Source organism: Leucoraja erinacea, chromosome 3 (assembly GCF_028641065.1).
Source record: "Leucoraja erinacea ecotype New England chromosome 3, Leri_hhj_1, whole genome shotgun sequence".
Lineage (NCBI taxonomy): Eukaryota > Metazoa > Chordata > Chondrichthyes > Rajiformes > Rajidae > Leucoraja > Leucoraja erinaceus.
The window spans coordinates 2,471,908-2,492,237 of NC_073379.1; the positions used below are offsets into that span (position 1 = coordinate 2,471,908).

Here is a 20,330-nt window from a genome sequence, read left to right on the forward strand (position 1 = left end):
CCTGCCCCACTGAAATCATTTCCAGTGTCTGAAGAAGGGTCTCGACCCGAGACGTCACCTATTCCTTCGCTCTAGAGATGCTGCCTGACCAGTTAAGTTACTTCTCTGTCTTTGGTTCCATTCCACCTCATATTCCACGCTCAGTCTGAAGAATGGTCTGAGTCGAAACGTCACCTATTCCTTTTCTCCAGAGATGCTGCCCGACCCGCTGAGTTACTCCAGCATCTTGTGTCTATCTTTGGTGTAAACCAGCATCTCATACCTCATATTCCGCTTGGGTAGCCTACAATCCAACTATATAAATATGGACTTCTCCAATTTTAGGTAACCTCGAACAGTTAGTACCCCGTTCCTGCCTTCTCTTCATACCCCTTAACTCCACTATCCCTAAGAGCTCTATCTAACTCTCTCTTGAAAGCATCGAGAGAACCAGAGAATTCCACAGACACAAAAGTGTTTCCTCATCTCCGTTCCAAATCCCTTATTCTTAAACTGTGGCACCTGGTTCTGGGGGAATCCAGAACCAGGCTGAGAGAATGGAGGGGCTGGGATTGTATACTCTGGAATTAGATGGATGAGAGCGGATCTTATTGAAACATATAAGATTATTAGGGGACACGCTAGAGGCAGAAGCATGTTCCCGATGTTGGGGGAGTCCAGATCCAGGGGCCACAGTTTAAGACTATGGGGTAAGCCATTTAGAATGGAGATGAGGAAACACTTTTTCTCACAGAGAGTTGTGAACCTGTGGAATTCTCTGCCTCAGAGGGCGGTGGAGGCCGGCTTTCTGGATACTTTCAAGAGAGAGTTAGATAGGGCTCTTAAAGATAGCAGAATCAGGGGATATGGGGAGAAGGCAGGAACGGGGTACTGATTGTGGATGATCAGCCATGATCACAGTGAATGGCGGAGCTGGCTCGAAGGGCCGAATGGCCTACTTATGCACCTATCATCTATTGATTCCGTTAGCCCTAAGAGCTAAATGTAACTATCTAGAAAACATCCAGTGAATTGGCCTCCACTGCCTTCTCTGGCAGAGAATTCCACAGATTCACAACCTTCTGGGTGAAAAAGTGTTTCCTCGTCTCAGTCCTAATTGGCCTACCCCTTATTCCTGAACTGTGACCCCCTGGTTCTGGATTGTCCCAACATGGGGAATATTTTTCCTGGATCTAGCCTGTCCAATCCCTTAAGTATTGTATATGTTTCTATAAGATCCCAGTTAGTTTCCCTGTCATGCTGACACCAAGACAAACTGATCCAGAGAAAGTATCTGGGTGTGGCCCAGCCCAACCAACTCTAAGCCAAAGTCTCAAAGCAGAATGTACAATTGACACACAGGGCTGATTCCACAGGCCCAGGTCAGTAACCAGAACAATCTTCACGCAAATGTAACCAGTTGGTTCTGTGTGCCAAAAATATAAAGATTATTGAAAAGGCATTATTAACTGTGCAACTAATATCAATGCATGTTGTTCTTTTGTTTTTCTCAGCAAGAGAGTTTTTCTGGTATGCTAAACAAAGATGATCTTCAAGCAGGTATCAGCCTTTCCAATGACCAGGCCAGAGCCCATAAACTTAGTAAGTTGAACCATGCGTTTACCCGGTATTGAACTATAATTTTATTGGTATTGGTTTATTATTGGGACAACAGATGGCGCAATGGGCTAAGTGTTCGGCTGGCGACCGGAAGGTAGCTGGTTCGAATCCCGCTTGGAGTGCATACTGTCGTTGTGTCCTTGGGGCAAGACACTTCACCCACCTTTGTCTGTGTGTAAATGTAATGTAATTATGTGAAGCACTTTGGGGTCAATGCAAGTTGACTAAAAATGTGCTATATAAATAAGATAATTATTATTATTATATTATTATTGTCCAGTGTAGCAAAATACAGTGAAAAGTTTGTGTTTGCATGTTATCTAATTAAATCAGTTAACACTATACATAGATATCATCACAGTTCAAGAGAAAAAGTCTAAGGTTTGTAATTAAGTAAATTGAAGGTTTGGAACTGCTCTCTAGCTGATAACAGAGGGCAACTCTCATAAATACGAGGAGCAGAATTAGGCCATTCAGCCCTTCAAGTCCACCCCGCCATTCAATCATGGCTGACCTATCTTTCCCTCTCAACCCCATTCTCCTGCCTTCTGCCCACAATCTTCCGGAATTTTTGGGACATGTTGGGGGAGTCCAGAAACAGGGGCCACAATTTAAGAATAAGGGGTAAGCCATTTAGAACGGAGACGAGGAAACAATTTTTCTCACAGAGAGTGGCGAGTCTGTGGAATTCTCTGCCGCAGAGGGCGGTGGAGGCCGGGTCTCTGGATGCTTTCAAGAGAGAACTAGATAGGGCTGTTAAAGATGGTGGAGTCAGGGATATGAGGAGAAGGCAGGAACTGGGTACTGATTGGGGATGATCAGCCATGATCGCATTGAATGGCGGTGCTGGCTCAAGGGGCCGAATGGCCTACTCCTGCACCTATTGTCTATGGTCTATTGTCTCTAACCCCTGACACCCGTACTAATCAAGAATCTGGTGGTTTGAAAGATAAATTGATCAGTGGTTCACCATTACCCTGCTAAGAGTTGATATTGCTTCTGGTTTGAGAGGACGGTGCATGATTGCTGGGTTGAAAATCCTGGAGACCCCACAGAAGGAAATGACTAAAAAAAATCATTCCCAGAATGACCATTTTTTGCTGCAAGATTAAACTGAAGAATCTGGGGCTAATGTAAGCTCGGCCAAGAATGTTAAGAGGAGATTTCATCGAGAAACGATCGACAAAGTAGGGTAAATAGAGGGACGACTACCTGTACTGGCTTGTCCAACATGGGATGCCGCAAATTAAATGTTATCTTGTGGGTGGGAGTAGCTAAGCAAAGTATTCAGTGTGGAAAGTGGTCATTGCAGTCAAGGCTTTCAAAAAGCTAGTTGGATGGACACATGCTATAAATCGGAGGCGCGAGTGATTGCAGATGATGCAATGTGGTGCAAAGATACAAACTGACAGAGGAACCCCATGGTTCAAACAGAGGGATAGTTTAGTTTATTTATTGTCACGAGTACCGAGGTACAGTGAAAAGCTTTTGTTGCGTGCTGACCCATCAGCGGAAAGGCAAAGAGAAGGCGCTGGGAAAACGGAAAGGTCTGAGGGTGGATAAGTCACCTGGACTGGATGGACTGCACCCCAGGGTTCTGTAGGAGGTGGCCTCAGAGATTGTGGAAGCATTAGTTGTGACATTTCAAGAATCACTAGAGTTAGGAGTTGTTCCTGAAGATTGACTTCGGTGGTTGGTAAGATTTCAGAGTCGATTATAAAGGATGAGGTTTCGCAGTGCTTGGAAGTTCACGATAAAATGGGCCGAAGTCAGTATGGTTTTGTGCAGGGAAGATCTTGCCTGGTGAATCTGCTAGAGTTCTTTGAGGAAGTTAATAACAGGACAGACAGAGGGGAGGCTGTCGATGTTGTTTATCTAGATTTTCTGAAGGCCTTCAATAAGGTGCCGCATGTCAGGCTTCTAGGGACGATGAGAGCCCATGGTATTAAAGGGAAGATACTAGCATGGATAGCAGGTTGGCTGGATGGCAGAAGGCAAGGAGTTGCAATACAAGGCGCTTTTTTCAGGTTGGCTGCCAGTGACTAGCGGAGTTCGATAAGGGTCGGTGCTGGGACTGCTTCTCTTCACGTTGTATATTAATGATTTGGTGTGCTGGCTCTGGAGAGGGTCCAGAGGAGGTTTACAAAAATAATTCCATGAATGAGTGGGTCAGCATATGATGAGCGTTTGACAGCACTGGGCCTCCACTCAATGGAGTTTAGAAGGTTGAGGGGGGACCTCATTGAAACGTACAGAGTAATAAAAGGCACAGATAGAGTGGATGTGGAGAGGATATTTCCACTGGTGGGAGAGTCCAGGACCAGAGGACATAGTCTCAGAATTAAAGGGCGCTCTTTTAGAAAGGAGGTGAGGAGGACCGTCTTTCGTCAGAGGGAAGTTAATCTGTGGAACTCATTGCCACAGAGGGCCGTGGAGGCCAAGTCAGTGGATATTTTTAAAGCAGACATAGACAAGCTCTTGATTAGGACGGGTGTCCAAGGGTTATGGGGAGAAGGCAGGAAAATGGGATTAGGCAGCAGAGATCAGCCGTGATTGAATGGCAGAGTAGACTCGATGGGCCAAATGGCCTAATTCTACTCCTATAACTTGTGAATACATAGAAACATAGAAATTAGGTGCAGGAGTAGGCCATTCGGCCCTTCGAGCCTGCACCGCCATTCAATATGATCATGGCTGATCATCCAACTCAGTATCCCGTACCTGCCTTCTCTCCATACCCTCTGATCCCCTTGGCCACAAGGGCCACATCTAACTCCCTCTTAAATATAGCCAATGAACTGGCCTCAACTACCCTCTGTGGCAGAGAGTTCCAGAGATTCACCACTCTCTGTGTGAAAAAAAGTTCTCCTCATCTCGGTTTTAAAGGATTTCCCCCTTATCCTTAAGCTGTGACCCCTTGTCCTGGACTTCCCCAACATCGGGAACAATCTTCCTGCATCTAGCCTGTCCAACCCCTTAAGATTACAATGATTACAATCGAGCCATTCACAGTGTACAGATACAAGATGTAGGGAATATCATTTAAGTGCAAGATGAAGGCAGTAAAGTCTGATCAAAGATAATCTGAGTGTCTCCAATGAGGTAGATAGTAGCTCAGGATTGCTCTCTAGTGGTGGTAGGATGGTTCAGTTGCCTGATAACAGCTGGGAAGAAACTGTCCTTGAATCTGGAGGTGTGGGTTTTCACTCTTCTTTTTCAACGTACATCCCAGGCTCTTGACCCCGAACCATCCTTCTGCCTCCACAGCTGCTGTATGACCCTCTGAATTGCTCCAGCTCTGTATTTGGCTCCGGTAGGCCGAGCTACAGGTTACTGACAGGGAGATAGGACAGAGCCAAGGCACACTCAGTGCGTGTTTGACCAAATGGCCATTACAATCTGCCACTGCTAAAGAAAGAGTGTGCGGTTCTGCCTCGTGGCCACATTCTACAGCAGTATAACCCCGTTGCGATAGATTTAAAAACAAATGTTTTAAATAATTTTTATTAGAAGCAAACATATTATGGTAAAGTATAGTTACATATTATAGTTTAAAAAACTTTTCATATACATCAATCATACATTATTAAAATTTTCAATTGTCGATTAATTCTGCTTCTAGTGTTTTTTTATGTAGATAGAAAGAGAGAGAAAGAGAAAAAAAGAATTACAAATATCAAAAAAGAGAAAAGGTGGAATTAATTACTTATAATACGTCATTGGAGATAAGTTCGTAGATTATAAAGTATAACTTTTCATCTAATCCTGAGTTCAAGCTTCAGTTGGGTTTTCGTGCCGGGCCAATCTATCGCTTCAAATAGTTAATGAATGGAGCCCATATTTTAACAAAAAGTTCTTGTTTGTCCATTAAGACAAGTCTGATTCTTTCTAGATGTAGGGTCTCCGATATTTCCACGATCCACATTTTAATTGTGGGGGTTATAGGGCCTTTCCAAAAATTTTATATTAATTTTTTCCCAGTTATTATACTGTAGTCGAGGAAGTTTCTTTAGCTTGTTGTGAGTGTTAAACTTTGTTTTGATATTCCAAGTATTATTAGTTTTGAGTCTGGATCCAATTTAGTATTAACAACTTCAGAAATTATTCCAAAAATTATCAGTCCAGAAATTTTTAATTATTAATTTTTGTACAATTTTCAAAAGTATGCGATAGGTTCTGTAACCCGTGAATTTGTCTCTTTTTTAAAATTCCATCAAGAGCTTGAAGCCGTTGATAAAATAAATGCTGCTATCCTCAACAATGATGCAGTGCAGACTGTGAAAGCGCTGATGTTGCCTGAGGCACAGTTGCCTGGGGTGAATCCAGACATGCCTGACTTGTATCAGTTGGAGCTGTCCAACCTGCAGAGGCAGAATCCCGAGGTAAATATTTGGTGTCAAAATAACTGCTTACAAAATGCGATGAAAGGCACATTGTTTCAGATATTCCCTCTACCCTGCAGCAAACAAGACAAGACACGAGTGTTTATTTGTCGTGTGAATTGGAGCAGCGAATGTCTGACTTGCGGCAGCTTTACAGTCGTATCAGACGTTTTGTTTGGTTTGGAGACACAGCGCAGAAACAGGCTTTTCTGCCCACTGAGTGCGTGCCGACCAGCGACCCCCCCCCCTGCACACTAACACCAGCCTACACACACTCGGGACAATTTTACAATTATACCAAGCCAATTATACCTCCAAACTTTGGAGTGTGAGAGGAAACACAGGGGTTGAGGGAGTGCAGCGTAGGTTCACCAGATTAATTCCCGGGATGGTGGGACTGTCATATGCTGAGAGAATGGAGCGGCTGGGCTTGTATACTCTGGAGTTTAGAAGGATGAGAGGGTATCTTATTGAAACATATAAGATTGTTAAGGGGATTAGGTGTTACTTGACAACACTAATGATATTGCAGGTGATTATGAATAGATTATGAATAGTGCATTTGACCAGATTGGATGTGTTGTGGACAACCTTGGGCAATATTCCACTTCGGCATGTTATTATGGGGGCTGTACTAGAACAGGTTGGTAGCGTGTAGTGCTAAACCTTATGTTTGATAAATCCACGGTAATTTAATTTTCAGTCATTTATCCTGCAAATGAATTTATACATATGATTTCTTAGGATAGCTTCTAAAGTACTGACTCCTGTAGCCACATACATGTACTAACACTACACCATCTAGGTTTCCTTAGCAGTGAGTCTCTGTAAACTTGTCTTTCCATAGTTTGACCACAGGTGTGCAGTGTAGAGTGGTGTGCAATATGCTCTAAACAGAGACATCTTCACCACATCTGTACATGCACCAAATTTACATGAGCGAATATTCGCCTGTACAGACAGCATACGTCGTTGCCTATAAATATCCTCGTCATCTGTCATTTGTTCTGTAATAAAATGTCCAAGATGGTGCAATTGAGAGACTTTGGAGAGGCATGTGGACATGCAGGGAATTGTGGGATGTAGATAATGTGGAGGCAGGTTCATCATGGACAGCACAGACATTGTGGGCTGAATGGCCTGTTTCTGTGCTGTTTTATTCCATAGACACCAAAGACGGAGTAACTCAACGGGTCAGGCTGCATCTCTGGAGAAAAAGAATAGGTGACGTTTCAGGTTGAGAACCTCGTTCAGACCTGTCTGAAGAAGGGTCTCAACACGAAACTTCACCCAGTCTGGAGAAGAGACTCGACCTGAAATGTCACCTATTCCTTTTCTCCAAAGATGCTGTCTGACCATCTGAGTTACTCTAGATTTCTGTGTCTATCTTCGGTGTAAATCAGCATCTACAGTTCCTTCCTGCACACATTTTTTCGATATTCTATATTAAACAAAGGCGCTGCAGTGCCTTTGTAAATTCAAAGGAGTGCGCTCTTTTGCCACAATCTTTAAAGTAATTAAACCTCAAAGAAAATAAAGCCAGGCTTGAGACAGCAACTTATCACCAGTCGTATGTAATTTGTTTAATTTCTCTGCTCGCCACTTTTTGCAGGGGAAGCTGACACACGAAGAGCTGGCAATCGCTGTGGAGATGTTGTCAGCAGTAGCACAACTGAATGGAGCTCTGACCCTGAACAACGTTGAGGAAATGATACAGCACCTCACCAGCCCAGCTATTGGAATTAGCAACCTGCAAGATGCATACACCCAGCGGTAGGTCACAAGGTCATAAGGAATAGGGTCAAGGTTTCAAGGTCAAGGTTTCAAGGTCAGTTTATTGTCACATGTACAATTAAGATAGAGTGAAATTCGAATTACCATACAGCCATACTAAAACAAGAGCAACAAGACACACAACTACATGAAAGTTAACATAAACATCCACCACAGCGGATTCCCCACGTTCCTCACTGTGATGGAAGGCGATAAAGTCCAACCTCCTTCCTCTTTATTGTCGCGCAGTCGGGACAGTCAAACCATCCTCAGTGAGGGCGATTGAATCTCCCGCAGCCGGCAGTCGAAGCCCCCTCGTCGAGCGATCGAAGCCCCCCACGTCGGAGTGGTCAAAGCTACCACGACAGGGCGGTCGAAACTCCCTGATGTCGGTCTCTAACCATTGCTGGAGCCACCTGGTGAATCGGAGCAGAATTAGTTCATTTGGCCCATTAAGTCTACTCCGCCATTCAATCATGGCTGATCTATCTCTCTCTCCTAACCCCATTCTCCTGCCTTCTCCCCATAACCTCTGACACCTGTACTAATGAAGAATATACAATTTTACATTTATACCAAGCCAATTAACTTTGAAACGTCCTTGGAGTTCTCTGAGAAAACCCACGCCGGTCTCGGGGAGAATGTACAAACTCCGTACATACAGCACCCGTGGTCAGGATCGAACCCGGGTCCCTGGCACTGCAAGGCAGCGACTCTACCGCTGCGCCACCATGCCATTTATTGATCAGGATTTTTTACTTTTCTCTCCCAAATTGAATGTTCTGGCGCATGGACCCAAATTGTGCAGATGCCTGCAATTTCCTATGATTTGCGTATAGTTTTGGTCTCCAAATCTGAGGAAGGACATTATTGCCATAGAGGGAGTGCAGAGAAGGTTCACCACACTGATTCCTGGGATGGCAGGACTGTCTTATGAAGAAAGACTGGATAGACTTGGTTTATACTCCTTAGAATTTAGGAGATTGAGAGGGGGATCTTATAGAAACTTACAAAATTCTTAAGGGGTTGGACAGGCTAGATGCAGGAAGATTGTTCCCGATGTTGGGGAAGTCCAGGACACAGGTCACAGCTTAAGGATAAAGGGGAAATCCTTTAAAACCGAGATGAGAAGAACTTTTTTCACACAGAGAGTGGTGAATCTCTGGAACTCTCTGCCACAGAGGGTAGTTGAGGCCAGTTCATTGGCTATATTTAGGGAGTTAGATGTGGCCCTTGTGGATAAGGGGATCAGAGGGTATGGAGAGAAGGCAGGTACGGGATACTGAGTTGGATGATCAGCCATGATCACATTGAATGGCGGTGCAGGCTCGAAGGGCCGAATGGCCTACTCCTGCACCTAATTTCTATGTTTCTATGTTTCTATTTATGTTTTATCAATTTAAACATTGATCTTAAATTCTGAGTGCTTGGTAAATAAAATTTTGAATAGCCTTTCCCTTTCCCGAATAAGATTGCAAAATTAGAGTGGCACAGTATCGAGCTGCTGCCTCACGACACCAGAGACCCGGGTTCGATCCTGACCTCGGGTGCTGTCTGTACGGAGTTTGTACATTCTCCCCGTGACCTGCATGGGTTTTCTCTTTGGTTACCTGCCACACTCCAAGGACCTATCTCCGTGGAGTTCGCACGTACTCCCTGTGCATTTTTGCGCGATCACCCTATGACCATGTTGGCTTCACTCGGGTGCTCCGGTTTCTTTTCATATCCTAAAATCCTACAGATTTTTAGGTTAGTTGGCCTCTATATATTGTTCCTAGTGTGTCGGGAGTGGATGAGAAAGTGGGCTAACTAGTGTGAATGGGTGATGAATGCTCGGCATGGGCTGAAGGGCCTGTTTACATACTGCAGCTTTCGATCAATCGATCAAAGCGCATGCGTCTGGAAAATGCTGCTTCCGCATGCAAGCTGTTATCTCATCCACCCTGACTGATTGCTTCATGTATGAGCTGTACAGTTTCCTCTTGCTTCCAGTGCCAGCTGCTTCCAGCCTTGGGTAGTTCCAGCGAGCAGTCATCTGCACAGCTCGCGTCTAATGTGCCCTTGCAGATAGAATGGGGATGAAAATAGCAAATGCTGATGTGAAATCTTTCACTTGTACTTTGAATTTTACTCGCTTTGAATTTGGAAAGTTCCTGAGATGTTTAGTTTAGTTTATTGTCCCGTGTACCAAGGTACAGTGAAAAGCTTTTGTTGCGTGCTAACCTGCCAGCGGAAAGACAATACATGATTACAATCTACCCATTCGCAGTGTATATATATTGTGCAGATGCCTGCAATTTCCTATGATTTATGTTTTATCAATTTAAACATTGATCTTAAATTCTGAGTGTTTGGTAAATAACATTTTAAATGGCCTTTCCCTTTCCCGAATAAGATTGCAAAATTAGAGTGGCACAGTATCGAGCTGCTGCCTCACGACACCAGAGACCCGGGTTCGATCCTGACCAGTATATATATATACTGAGTATAGAAGTTGGGATGTAATGTTAAAATTGTACAAGGCATTGGTGAGGCCAATTCTGGAGTATGGTGTACAATTTTGGTCGCCTAATTATAGGAAGGGTGTCAACAAAATAGAGAGAGTACAGAAAAAAAAAAAAAAAAAGTTACAGAGAAAGGTTGAACAAGTTAAGGCTTTATTCTTTGGAGCGCAGAAGGTTAAGGGGGACTTGATAGAGGTTTTTAAAATGATGAGAGGGATAGACAGAGTTGACGTGGAAAAGCTTTTCCCACTGAGAGTAGGGAAGGTTCAAACAAGGGGACATGACATGAGAATTAAGGGACTGATGTTTAGGGGTAACATGAGGGGGATCTTCTTTACTCAGAGAGTGGTAGCTGTGTGGAATGAGCTTCCAGTGAAGGTGGTGGAGGCAGGTTCGTTTTTATCATTTAAAAATAAATTGGATAGTTATATGGATGGGAAGGGAATTGAGGGTTATGGTCTGAGCGCAGGTATATGGGACTAGGGGAGATTATGTGTTCGGCACGGACTAGAAGGGTCGAGATGGCCTGTTTCCGTGCTGTAATTGTTATATGGTTATATGATAAGGGGATTACGTTTGGTGCAAGGTAAACCCAGTAAAATCTGATCAAAGATAGTCTGAGGGTCCCCGATGTGCTCTCTGGTTGTGGTAGGATGATCCATTTGCCTGATACAGCTGGGAAGAAACTGTCTCTGAATCTGGAGGTGTGCGTTTTCACACTTCTATACCTTTTGCCTGATGGGAGAGTGGAGAAGAGGGAGTGGCCAGGGTGCGACTCGTCCTTGATTATGCTGCTGGCCTTGCCGAGACAGCGTGAAGTGTAAATGGAGTCAATGGAAGGGTTGGTTTGTGTGATGGTCTGGGCTGCGTTATTGTTTTATGTTTTAATGAATAATGGCTGCAGTGGGCCAGAGAAGGGCTTCAATGGCAGGATGAAGATTGGTAGAACAGGTCCTCCCCAGGTTAAGACTGGGTTCCGACCTCACTTAGGCGATTTTTTTAGGCAACTAGGCTGGGGTGTCACCTGTGTTTAAGAGGGAACCAGATGTGGAGAATCGAAGTTACACAAAAAAGCTGGAGAAACTCATGCAGCAGCATCTATGGAGCGAAGGAAATAGGCAACGTTTCGGGACGAAACGTTGCCTATTTCCTTCGCTCCATAGATGCTGCTGCACCCGCTGAGTTTCTCCAGCTTTTTTGTGTAACCTGGGGTGTCACCTGTATGGTCTCCTCATTCGCCCAAAGAGTCGTACCTTTTTTCTGGTTGCCGCTGAATTTTGAAAGGTTCAAAACTTTTTGGCGACAGTCGGTGCCCGTGGGCTTGACGCCAACGATCGTCGCCTGACGCATGTGCTGTCGCCAGGACGACGTAGGTTGTTGCCGGTGCCGAGTTTGATGAATTCCATTGGCAACTACCTACGTCAACCCACGGCGACAGGTACCGGCTAACTGAATTGTCGTAGCTTGGCACGGGGGAACGCAGGTTGTCGTAGGTTTGGTCGTAGGTGGACGTCCCAATGGTCACCGGTTGCCGGTAGCTTGACGTCGACTAGGGGGTAGGTTGTGTAGACCTTGCCGTAGAAGGGGTCCAATCACCGGTTTTGCGGCAACCAGCTACGATTATGACAGTCGCCAAAATAAATCGCCTAAGTGGGACAGGCCCTTTACTTGTAGAAGCACAACATCTAAGTAAACAAACGTAAAAACCACCATAAACACCAAACAATAAGTTCAGTACATTTTAATAAAAAAAGACAAATAAGTAAACAATAATAGGAATAATTTAATGGAGAGATAGAACATGCCACAGGCGGCTGTGGAGGCCAAGTCAACGGTTATTTTTAAGGCGGAGAGATTCTTAATTAGTAAGGGTGTCACGGGCTACGGGGAGAAGGGAAGAGAATGGTGTTAAGAGGGAAAGATAGATCAGCCATGAATGAATGGCAGAGTGAACTTGGTGGGCTAAATGGCTCTGCTCCTATAACTTCTAAACGTGAGTATATGTAGGAATAAGAGTGAAATAATGAGAAGAGTTTATAAAAGGGGAATGTCACTGCGGGCGAAGACAGGAAACATAATATACATTCTCTCTGTAAAGGAAGGTAACATATACTGTGAGAACAGCAATCAATGTTTAAGTCTTAAAGACTACTGTCAGTAAACTGATGCTTTTTTTTCAAATCAGTGAGTCTACACGTAGAAACACAGAAACATAGGTGCAGGAGTAGGCCATTCGGCCCTTCGAGTCAGCACCGACTGCCATTCAATATGATCATGGCTGACCATCTAAAAGCAGTACCCTGTTCCTGCTTTTTCCCCGTATCCCTTGATTCCTTTAGTCCCCAGAACTAAATCCAACTCTCTCTAGAAACCATCCAGTGAATTGGCCTCCACTGCCCCCCGTGGCAGAGAATTACGGAGCTCAGTGCAAAGCATGTCATACGTATCTGGTTTAAGCTTGTTCAAAATGGAATGCAAATTAAGGGAAATGTGAGGCTGAATCATATACAGTAGTGGTCATAAACAGAAGGAAACGTTCAAGTCATTGAGGTTAGATAGAGGAAGGTTGTGTTGGTGATCCCTGCCGTCTGAGTGCTGAGTTACATTGTGCTGCACTTTCAAGTTTGCAGCATTTCTGGTTGTGTTTTACTGACCACTCCATTAACTGCACCATGCCTTCTGTAGTCGATGGTTGCTTGGAAAGCATTTTTTCTTAATCCAGTTTGCATGTGAATGCAGTGAGCCACAAGGGTGGATTAGCAAAGCAATGCCGACGCGTTCTGGCTGCATAGATTTTCTTTTGATTTTATTCTACCATTTAAAAAATAAAATCACTCCATTGTGACTTGGGCTGGAAAATGCAAGTAAGAATTCATTTAAAAAAAATAATTAAATAATTTTGAAAAATCTGATGAAGGGTTCAGACGCGAAACATCACTTATTCCTTCTTCACCAGAGATGCTGCCTGACCTACTGAGTTACTCCAGCATTTTGTGTCTATCTTCCATATAAATCAGTATCTGCAGCCCCTTCCTACACAATAAAAAAAATACTGTGGATGCTAGAAATCAAAAAGGGAAATACAAAATGGTGCACACATCTCGTCAGCTGGTAACCATTAAATGAGGCATTGACAACGGTTTCATTAGAGAACTTTTAATCATATGTAATTACAGTTATAATTTGTCCTCTCCTACTTGCATCTCCAACTTCCTTCCTGTTGTGTCATTCAATATCTCCCAGACTCCAGCCAGTCACAGATATTCTCTCCTCAACTTCTATACTCAACTATTGAGTATAGAAGTTGGGAGGTCATGTTGCAGTTGTATAAGACGTTGGTGAGGCGGCATTTAGAATATTGTGTTCAGTTCTGGGCACCATGTGTGTAGAAAAGATGTTGACAAGCTGGAAACGGTACAGAGAAGATTCATGAGCGGAATAGATCGGGTAGATGCTGAGAATCTCTTGCCCAGAGTAGGTGAATCGATAACCAGTGGGCAAAGATTTAAGGTGAAGGGGAAAAGATTTAATAGGAATCTGATAGGTAACTTGAAGGGTTATGGACCAAGCGCGGGCAAGTGGGACTAGGGTAGCTGGTACATTGTTGGCCGGTTTGGGCGAGATGGGCCTGTTTCCACACTGCATTACTCTATGACTCTATGTAGTAAGATCATAAGGCGCAGAAGCAGAATTAGGCCTTTTGCCCATCAAGTCTGCTCTGCCATTCGATCATGACTGATCTAGTTTTCCATTTCAACCCCATTCTCCCCACAATCTTCGGTGTCCTTCCTAATCAAAAACCAATTCGTCTCTGCTTTAAAAATATCCAATGATTTGGCCTTCACAACTGTCTGTGGCAAAGAATTCCACAGATTCACCACCTTTCCTTCGGCTAAGGAAATTCCTCCTCACCTCCATTTTGAAAGTGCGTCCATTTATTCTGAGAGTGTGTCCTCTAGTCCTAGACTCTCCCACTAGTGAAAAAATCCTCGCCGCATCTACTCTATCCAGGCCTTTCATTGCCTTTTGTTCACTTCCTCTGTAAATTAAAATGATTTTATCCAACTTTTTGAGGAAGGGTTTAGATTGGCAGATGGGTGGACAAAGGCTAGAATCTAGAAATGGATGAAAGGGAAACAAAAGGAGGAAACCACAGGCTATTTCTCAACATTTTGGGGGGACCACAGATAGGCAACAGGCCCTTCGGCCCATCACAGGCTCTTCGGCCCCTATTACTTCAATTCAATTCAACTTTAATGTCATCGCACAAATACAAGTATCAGTACAACGAAATGCAGTTTTGGTCAGTCCGTAGTAGTTGTACATAAAGAAAACAAAAAAAATAGAAAGAGGGAAGATACAGAATAATCAAGAAATACAGAATAATTAAACAATGGGGACGGAGGGACCAGAGAAATCTATCGTCGGGACTCCGAGTTCAGCAATGTGATTGTGTCAATACTGATGTCGTTCCGTTGTCCGAATGTTGTTCTCTTGCTTTAATTTTATTTTAGCTTAATCCATTATTCATCTGCTCCAATCAGAATCTAGAAAACGCTTCCTGCGCTGTTTCCTTTCCGTTGTAAACAAGTGATCTCTTGGGTTTGAATATTTGAACAAACCATATCAGCCGAGAGTTAAAAACGTGAGCTTAGAGGAGTAAAAACAGACTGGCTATGCTATCAGATCACTTATACTCTGTATTATTCCCCCCCCAGCTATGCAGACACGCTAATGCTGCTAAAGACACAAGCTGCAGAGCAGGGGCAGGATTACCTGAGTTGGAATGACATTCAAGCTTGCATTGAAGAAGTCAACATGCAAATTAAGGAAGAAAGTGAACGTGAGTTCTGGAAACTAAAATGGCAATTTATTTCTGTGCATTTGTAATAAACGTTGTAATGACCTTGTGGTTATATGAACATTCTTGTGCAAAAAGACCTGCCAGCACTAAGTTATTTATGGGTGAGTAGGAGGTGACACCAGCACCATGCGCTGTGACTGTTACAGGTAGAATCTTCCTGCATTGTGGATTGAACAGGAGAACATAGAACAGTACAGAAGAACAGTCTGAAGTAAGGTCACGATCCAAAACATCACCTACAGTATTCCTTTTCTCCAGAGATGTTGCCTGGCCCGCTGAGTTACTCCAGCACTTTTTGTCCTTTTTGGTGTAAATCAGCATCTGCAGTTCCTTCCTCCACACAGTAAGCACAAGACAGTGCCCTTTGGTCCACAATGTTTCAGCCGAACATGATGCCTAGTCTTACCTGCACATACTCCATATCTTCCCCATTCCCTGCATATCCAGACACCTGTCCAAAAGTCTCTTAAAGGCCACTATCATATCTGCCTCAACTAGGGTTGCCAACTTTCTCACTCCCAAATAAGGGACAAATGGTCCAAAATACGGGACAAATTCCCGACGGCAATTCGTTGACCGACTCGGCCGTGGCTCGGTGAATGATGAGTTGGCCCGGACGCTGGACTGCGCACAAGGCCCAGCCGGCGGGCCAGCCGAGGAGTTTTGGCCCGGGCCCCGTGACGTTGCGCGCAAAGTCCGGCACCCCATCCAACTTATGAACCGATGATCGGCCATGAGAAGGAGGGGTGGTGGTGTCAGCAGTAAGCCAAGGTCTGAAGGTCGGACGGTTGACCGACGGGGCCACGGGCAAGGCGCTACTGCTGCTGCTGCTGCTGCACTCCACGGACTGCACTACGTCAGGATGGTGATGCGGCGCTCAGACCCGACAATCCCCTCGACCCAAGTAGTAGCAGTCAAATACGGGACAAGGACGGTCCCGTATGGGACAAACCAATTTAGCCCAAAATATGGGATGTCCCGGTTAATATGGGTCAGTTGGCAACCCGAGCCTCAACCACCACCCCCAGCAGCATGTTCCAGCCACTTGCCACCCACTGTGTTTAAAAAAAAAAACCTACCCCATACTTCTCCTTTAAACTTTGCTCCTATTAACTTTAGGCTATGCCCTCTAGTGTTTGATTTACTATCCTGGGAAAAGGTTCTGAGTGTCTACCCTATCTACACCTCACATTATTACTCTGTACTTCTATCGGGTTTCTCCAAACCTCTGGCAGTCCAGAGAAACCAATCCAAGTCTGTTCACCGTCTCCCTATAACTAATACCCCTGATCCAGGCATCATTCTGGTAATTTGCATGCTATTTTTAAATAAAACTTACCAGAACAAAGAGTGTTGCAAATTAGTTCACGATTAAAATGAAAAATGTTTTCCACATTAATCTTTATCCATTAAAATCAAAGGGAGGATTTTTCAATGGCTCAGTCTGTCTTTGAACAGTTTTAATCCAACATTTTGCGTCAAATTTAATTTGTTTCCTGTAATCAGTACTTTATGTGCAGAATTCCTAAGTTTAAAATTTCAAATTAAATTGCAGGCAATAGCAAAGGGCACTGCTAACGACCCACTTGATGACATAAACAGTTCAAACTTATTACCTGCTGATAACATTCTGAATCCTCAGATGCATTTGTTAGTAGATTTTTTCGATTAAAATTCTGGGAGCTTAGAGATACAGGTGAGGCGACAGGTTCTTTGGCCCACCGAGTCCGCACCAACCAACGACACCAGTTCTATCCTGTGAGAGGTAACTGGAAATCCAACGCTGTACATTCTCTGTACAGACAGCACCCATTAGTCAGGATTGAACCTGGGTCTCTGGAGCTGTAAAGCAGCTACTCTACCACTACGCCACCGTGCTGCCTTGGAGCTAACTTTATATTATTGATGGTTACACAAAAAAGCTGGAGAAACTCAGCGGGTGCAGCAGCATCTATGGAGCGAAGGAAATAGGCAACGTTTCGGGCCAAAACCCTTCTTCAGACTGATCGGGGGCGGGGGTGGGTGGGGACAAGAAAGGGAAAAGGAGGAGGAGCCCGAAGGCTGGGGGATGGGAGGAGACAGCAGGGGGGCTGAGGAAGGGGAGGAGACAGCAAGGACTAACAAAATTGGGAGAATTCGATGTTCATGCCCCCGGGATGCAGACTCCCCAAACGGAATATGAGGTGCTGTTCCTCCAATTTCCGGTGCTGCTCGCTGTAGCCATGGAGGAGACCCAGGACAGAGAGGTCGGAGACGGAGTGGGAGGGGGAGTTGAAGTGCTGAGCCACCGGGAGGTCAGCTTGGTTATTGCGGACCGAGCGGAGGTGTTCGGCGAAACGATCGCCCAACCTCCGCTTGGTCTCACCGATGTAGATCTGCTGACATCTAGAGCAGCGGACGCAATAGATGAGGTTGGAAGAGATGCAGGTAAACCTCTGTCGCACCTGGAACGATTTATATTATTGATCCTGAGTCACAAGTGTTAATCCTTCAAAATTAGGTGGAAGATTTCTAATCCAAAGGTGTAAAACAAATCCTGTTAATAATGGTGACCATAAAAAAAAATTAACAGGCTCATTTGTCATAGGAGCAGAATAAGGCCATTCGGCCCGTTGAGTCTACTCTGCCTTTTCAATCAAACCTGATCTAGTTTTCCCTCTCAACCCCATTCTCCTGCCCTCTCCCATTTTTTTCCTTTGACAATTTTTTCATTAGTAAGGTTGTAAATCTCCCTTTAAAAATACCCATTGACTTGGCCGCCACAACTGTCTGTGGCAATGAATTCCACAGGTCCACCACTATCTGACGAAAAATAAATTCCTTCCCATCTCCTTCCCAGTGATATATTCTGAAGCTGAGCCTTCTGGTCCTAGATTCTCCCACTAGTCAAAGCATCTTCTCCACATCCACTCTATCTAGGTCTTTCACTATTCGATAAGTTTCAATGAGGACCTCATGGATTTAAGGTCATGTGATAGGATCAGAATTAGGCCATTCGGCCCAGCAACTCTACTCTGCCTTTCAATCATAGTTGATCTATCTCACCCTCCTAACCCCATTCACCTGCCTTCTCCCCGTAACCCCTGACACCCGTACTAATCAGAAATCTATCTATCTCCGCCTTAAAAATATTAATTGACTTGGCCTCCCCAGCCTTCTGTGGCAATGAATTCCACAGATTCACCACCCTGAGACTAAAAAGATTCCTCCTCATCTCCACCCTAAAATAATGTCCTTTAATTCTGGGGCTATGACCCTTAGTCCGAGACTCTGCCACAAGTGGAAACATCCTGTCCACGTTTGTTGTTTAAAAAATAAATCTGGTTCACTAATAGGCTTCAGGGAAGAAATGTCACCCTTTTTTCTGTGAGGCATCAGATTACAAAGACTGAGTGGCAATGCATTGACAGTGGATGATTCTGTCTCTGCAAATCTCTTGAATTAGCCATTAGCTATGGACCTTAATATCACAATATTTCTCTCACTGTTGGCATTTATTAATTTCACCTTTGTCTTGACAGGTGTTTTTGCAGCTGACCTTATCAATGATGCAGTAGATAAAAAGGATCCAAATAAAACACTGGAGGCATTATTGATGCCGTCAGCCAAATTACAGGAAGTGAACTCCTCCATAGCAAACCATTACCAAGATGTCTTGTGGGACACAAAGCAACAGAAATGCAAGGTGAGTCTTTATAAAATGATTGTTTTTCCCATTTTTGTTCATCTGAAATTATTATTATGAATGCATATTTTTCTGAGCAGAATTAGGCCATTTGGCCCATTGAGTCTGATGAGCATTTGACAGCATTGGGCCTGTACACACTGGAGTTTAGAAGATTGAGGGGGGACCTCATTGAAACTTACCTTATGGTGCAAGGCTTGGATAGAGTGGATGTGGAGAGGACTTTACCACTCATGTGTGAGTCTAGGACCAGAGGTCTTAGCCTCAGAATAAAAGGACGTAGCTTCAGAAAGGAGATGAGGAGGAATTTCTTTAGTCACAGGGTGGTGAATCTGTGGAATTCATTTCCGCAGATGGCTGTGGAGGCCAAGTCAATATTTTTAAGGCAGAGATTGACAGACTCTTGATTAGTACGTGTGTCAGGGGTTATGGGGAGAAGGCAGGAGAATGGGTTGAGAGGTAAAGATTGATCAGCCATGATTGTGTTTAAGAGGGAACTGCAGATGCTGGGAAATCGAAGGTACACAAAAATGCTGGAGAAACTCAGCGGGTGCAGTAGCATCTATGGAGTGAAGGAGATAGGCAACGTTTTGAGCCGAAACCCTTCTTCAGACGATCAGCCATGATTATATAGCAGAGTAGACTTGATGGGCCAAATGACCTAATTCTGCTCCTATCTCTTTTGAATTTAAGATTAGAAATTTTGTAATTTGGTTATAATATAGCAAGGAGTGTTATAAATTATATTTATAATTTTAGCCTTACATAATAATAAATGTTTTGCGATTATATGCATGTCTATCCTATGGACAGGGGCTGATTGGGGATAGTCAGCATGGTGATACTAATTTAGAGATATGTTTTGATCACTCTGTTCAAAAAATGTCAGTGCAATTGTACTTTATCCTGTTAGGTAGCAGAGGTACATGTGCCTGTTTCTCACCCACGTATTGTCGCTAACAGTTTCCAATAGATTCAGGCGATAGCAGAAATATTATGCTTTGCTCATGGTTAAGTTAGGAATTTATTTTACATACAACAGACTATATTATATTACAGATTTGTAAGGGTGGCAGGAGTTATGGGGAGAAGGCAGGAGAATGGAGTTAGGAGGGAGAGATAGATCAGCCATCAGATTGAATGGCGGGTACACAAAAAAGCTGGAGAAACTCAGCGGGTGCAGCAGCATCTATGGAGTGGAGGAAAAAGGCAACGTTTTGGGCCGAAACGCTTCTTCAGATTGAATGGCGGAGGTGACTTAATGGGCCAAATGGCCTAATTCTGCTCCTATCACATATGAACTTTTGAATATTGATAATGCAGGCACCTCCATTTTACGCGAGGAAGTCAAGATTAAAAAGCAGCACGTAATTCGGAAACGTGCAAATTAATAATATACGCGATTACGCTGTCTGCAGTAAATTGGTGTGTCCTATTCCAAAATGAATGAATAATTTTATTGGCCAATTATTCACATACAAGGAATTTGCCTTGGTGCTCCGCTCACAAGTGACAACATGACA

General features: G+C 44.0%; 1 protein-coding gene across 1 annotated transcript in view; it reads left to right on the top strand.

Moving 5' to 3' along the window:
• Nucleotides 1-20,330, top strand: part of iqgap2 (IQ motif containing GTPase activating protein 2) — a 320,956-nt gene that overhangs the window by 194,107 nt on the left and 106,519 nt on the right. The window contains exons 11-15 of the mRNA XM_055631389.1: nt 1,494-1,581; nt 5,818-5,981; nt 7,594-7,754; nt 14,977-15,101; nt 18,644-18,807. Coding sequence (XP_055487364.1) covers nt 1,494-1,581; nt 5,818-5,981; nt 7,594-7,754; nt 14,977-15,101; nt 18,644-18,807 — 702 coding nt within the window. The remainder of the gene's footprint in view (nt 1-1,493; nt 1,582-5,817; nt 5,982-7,593; nt 7,755-14,976; nt 15,102-18,643; nt 18,808-20,330) is intronic.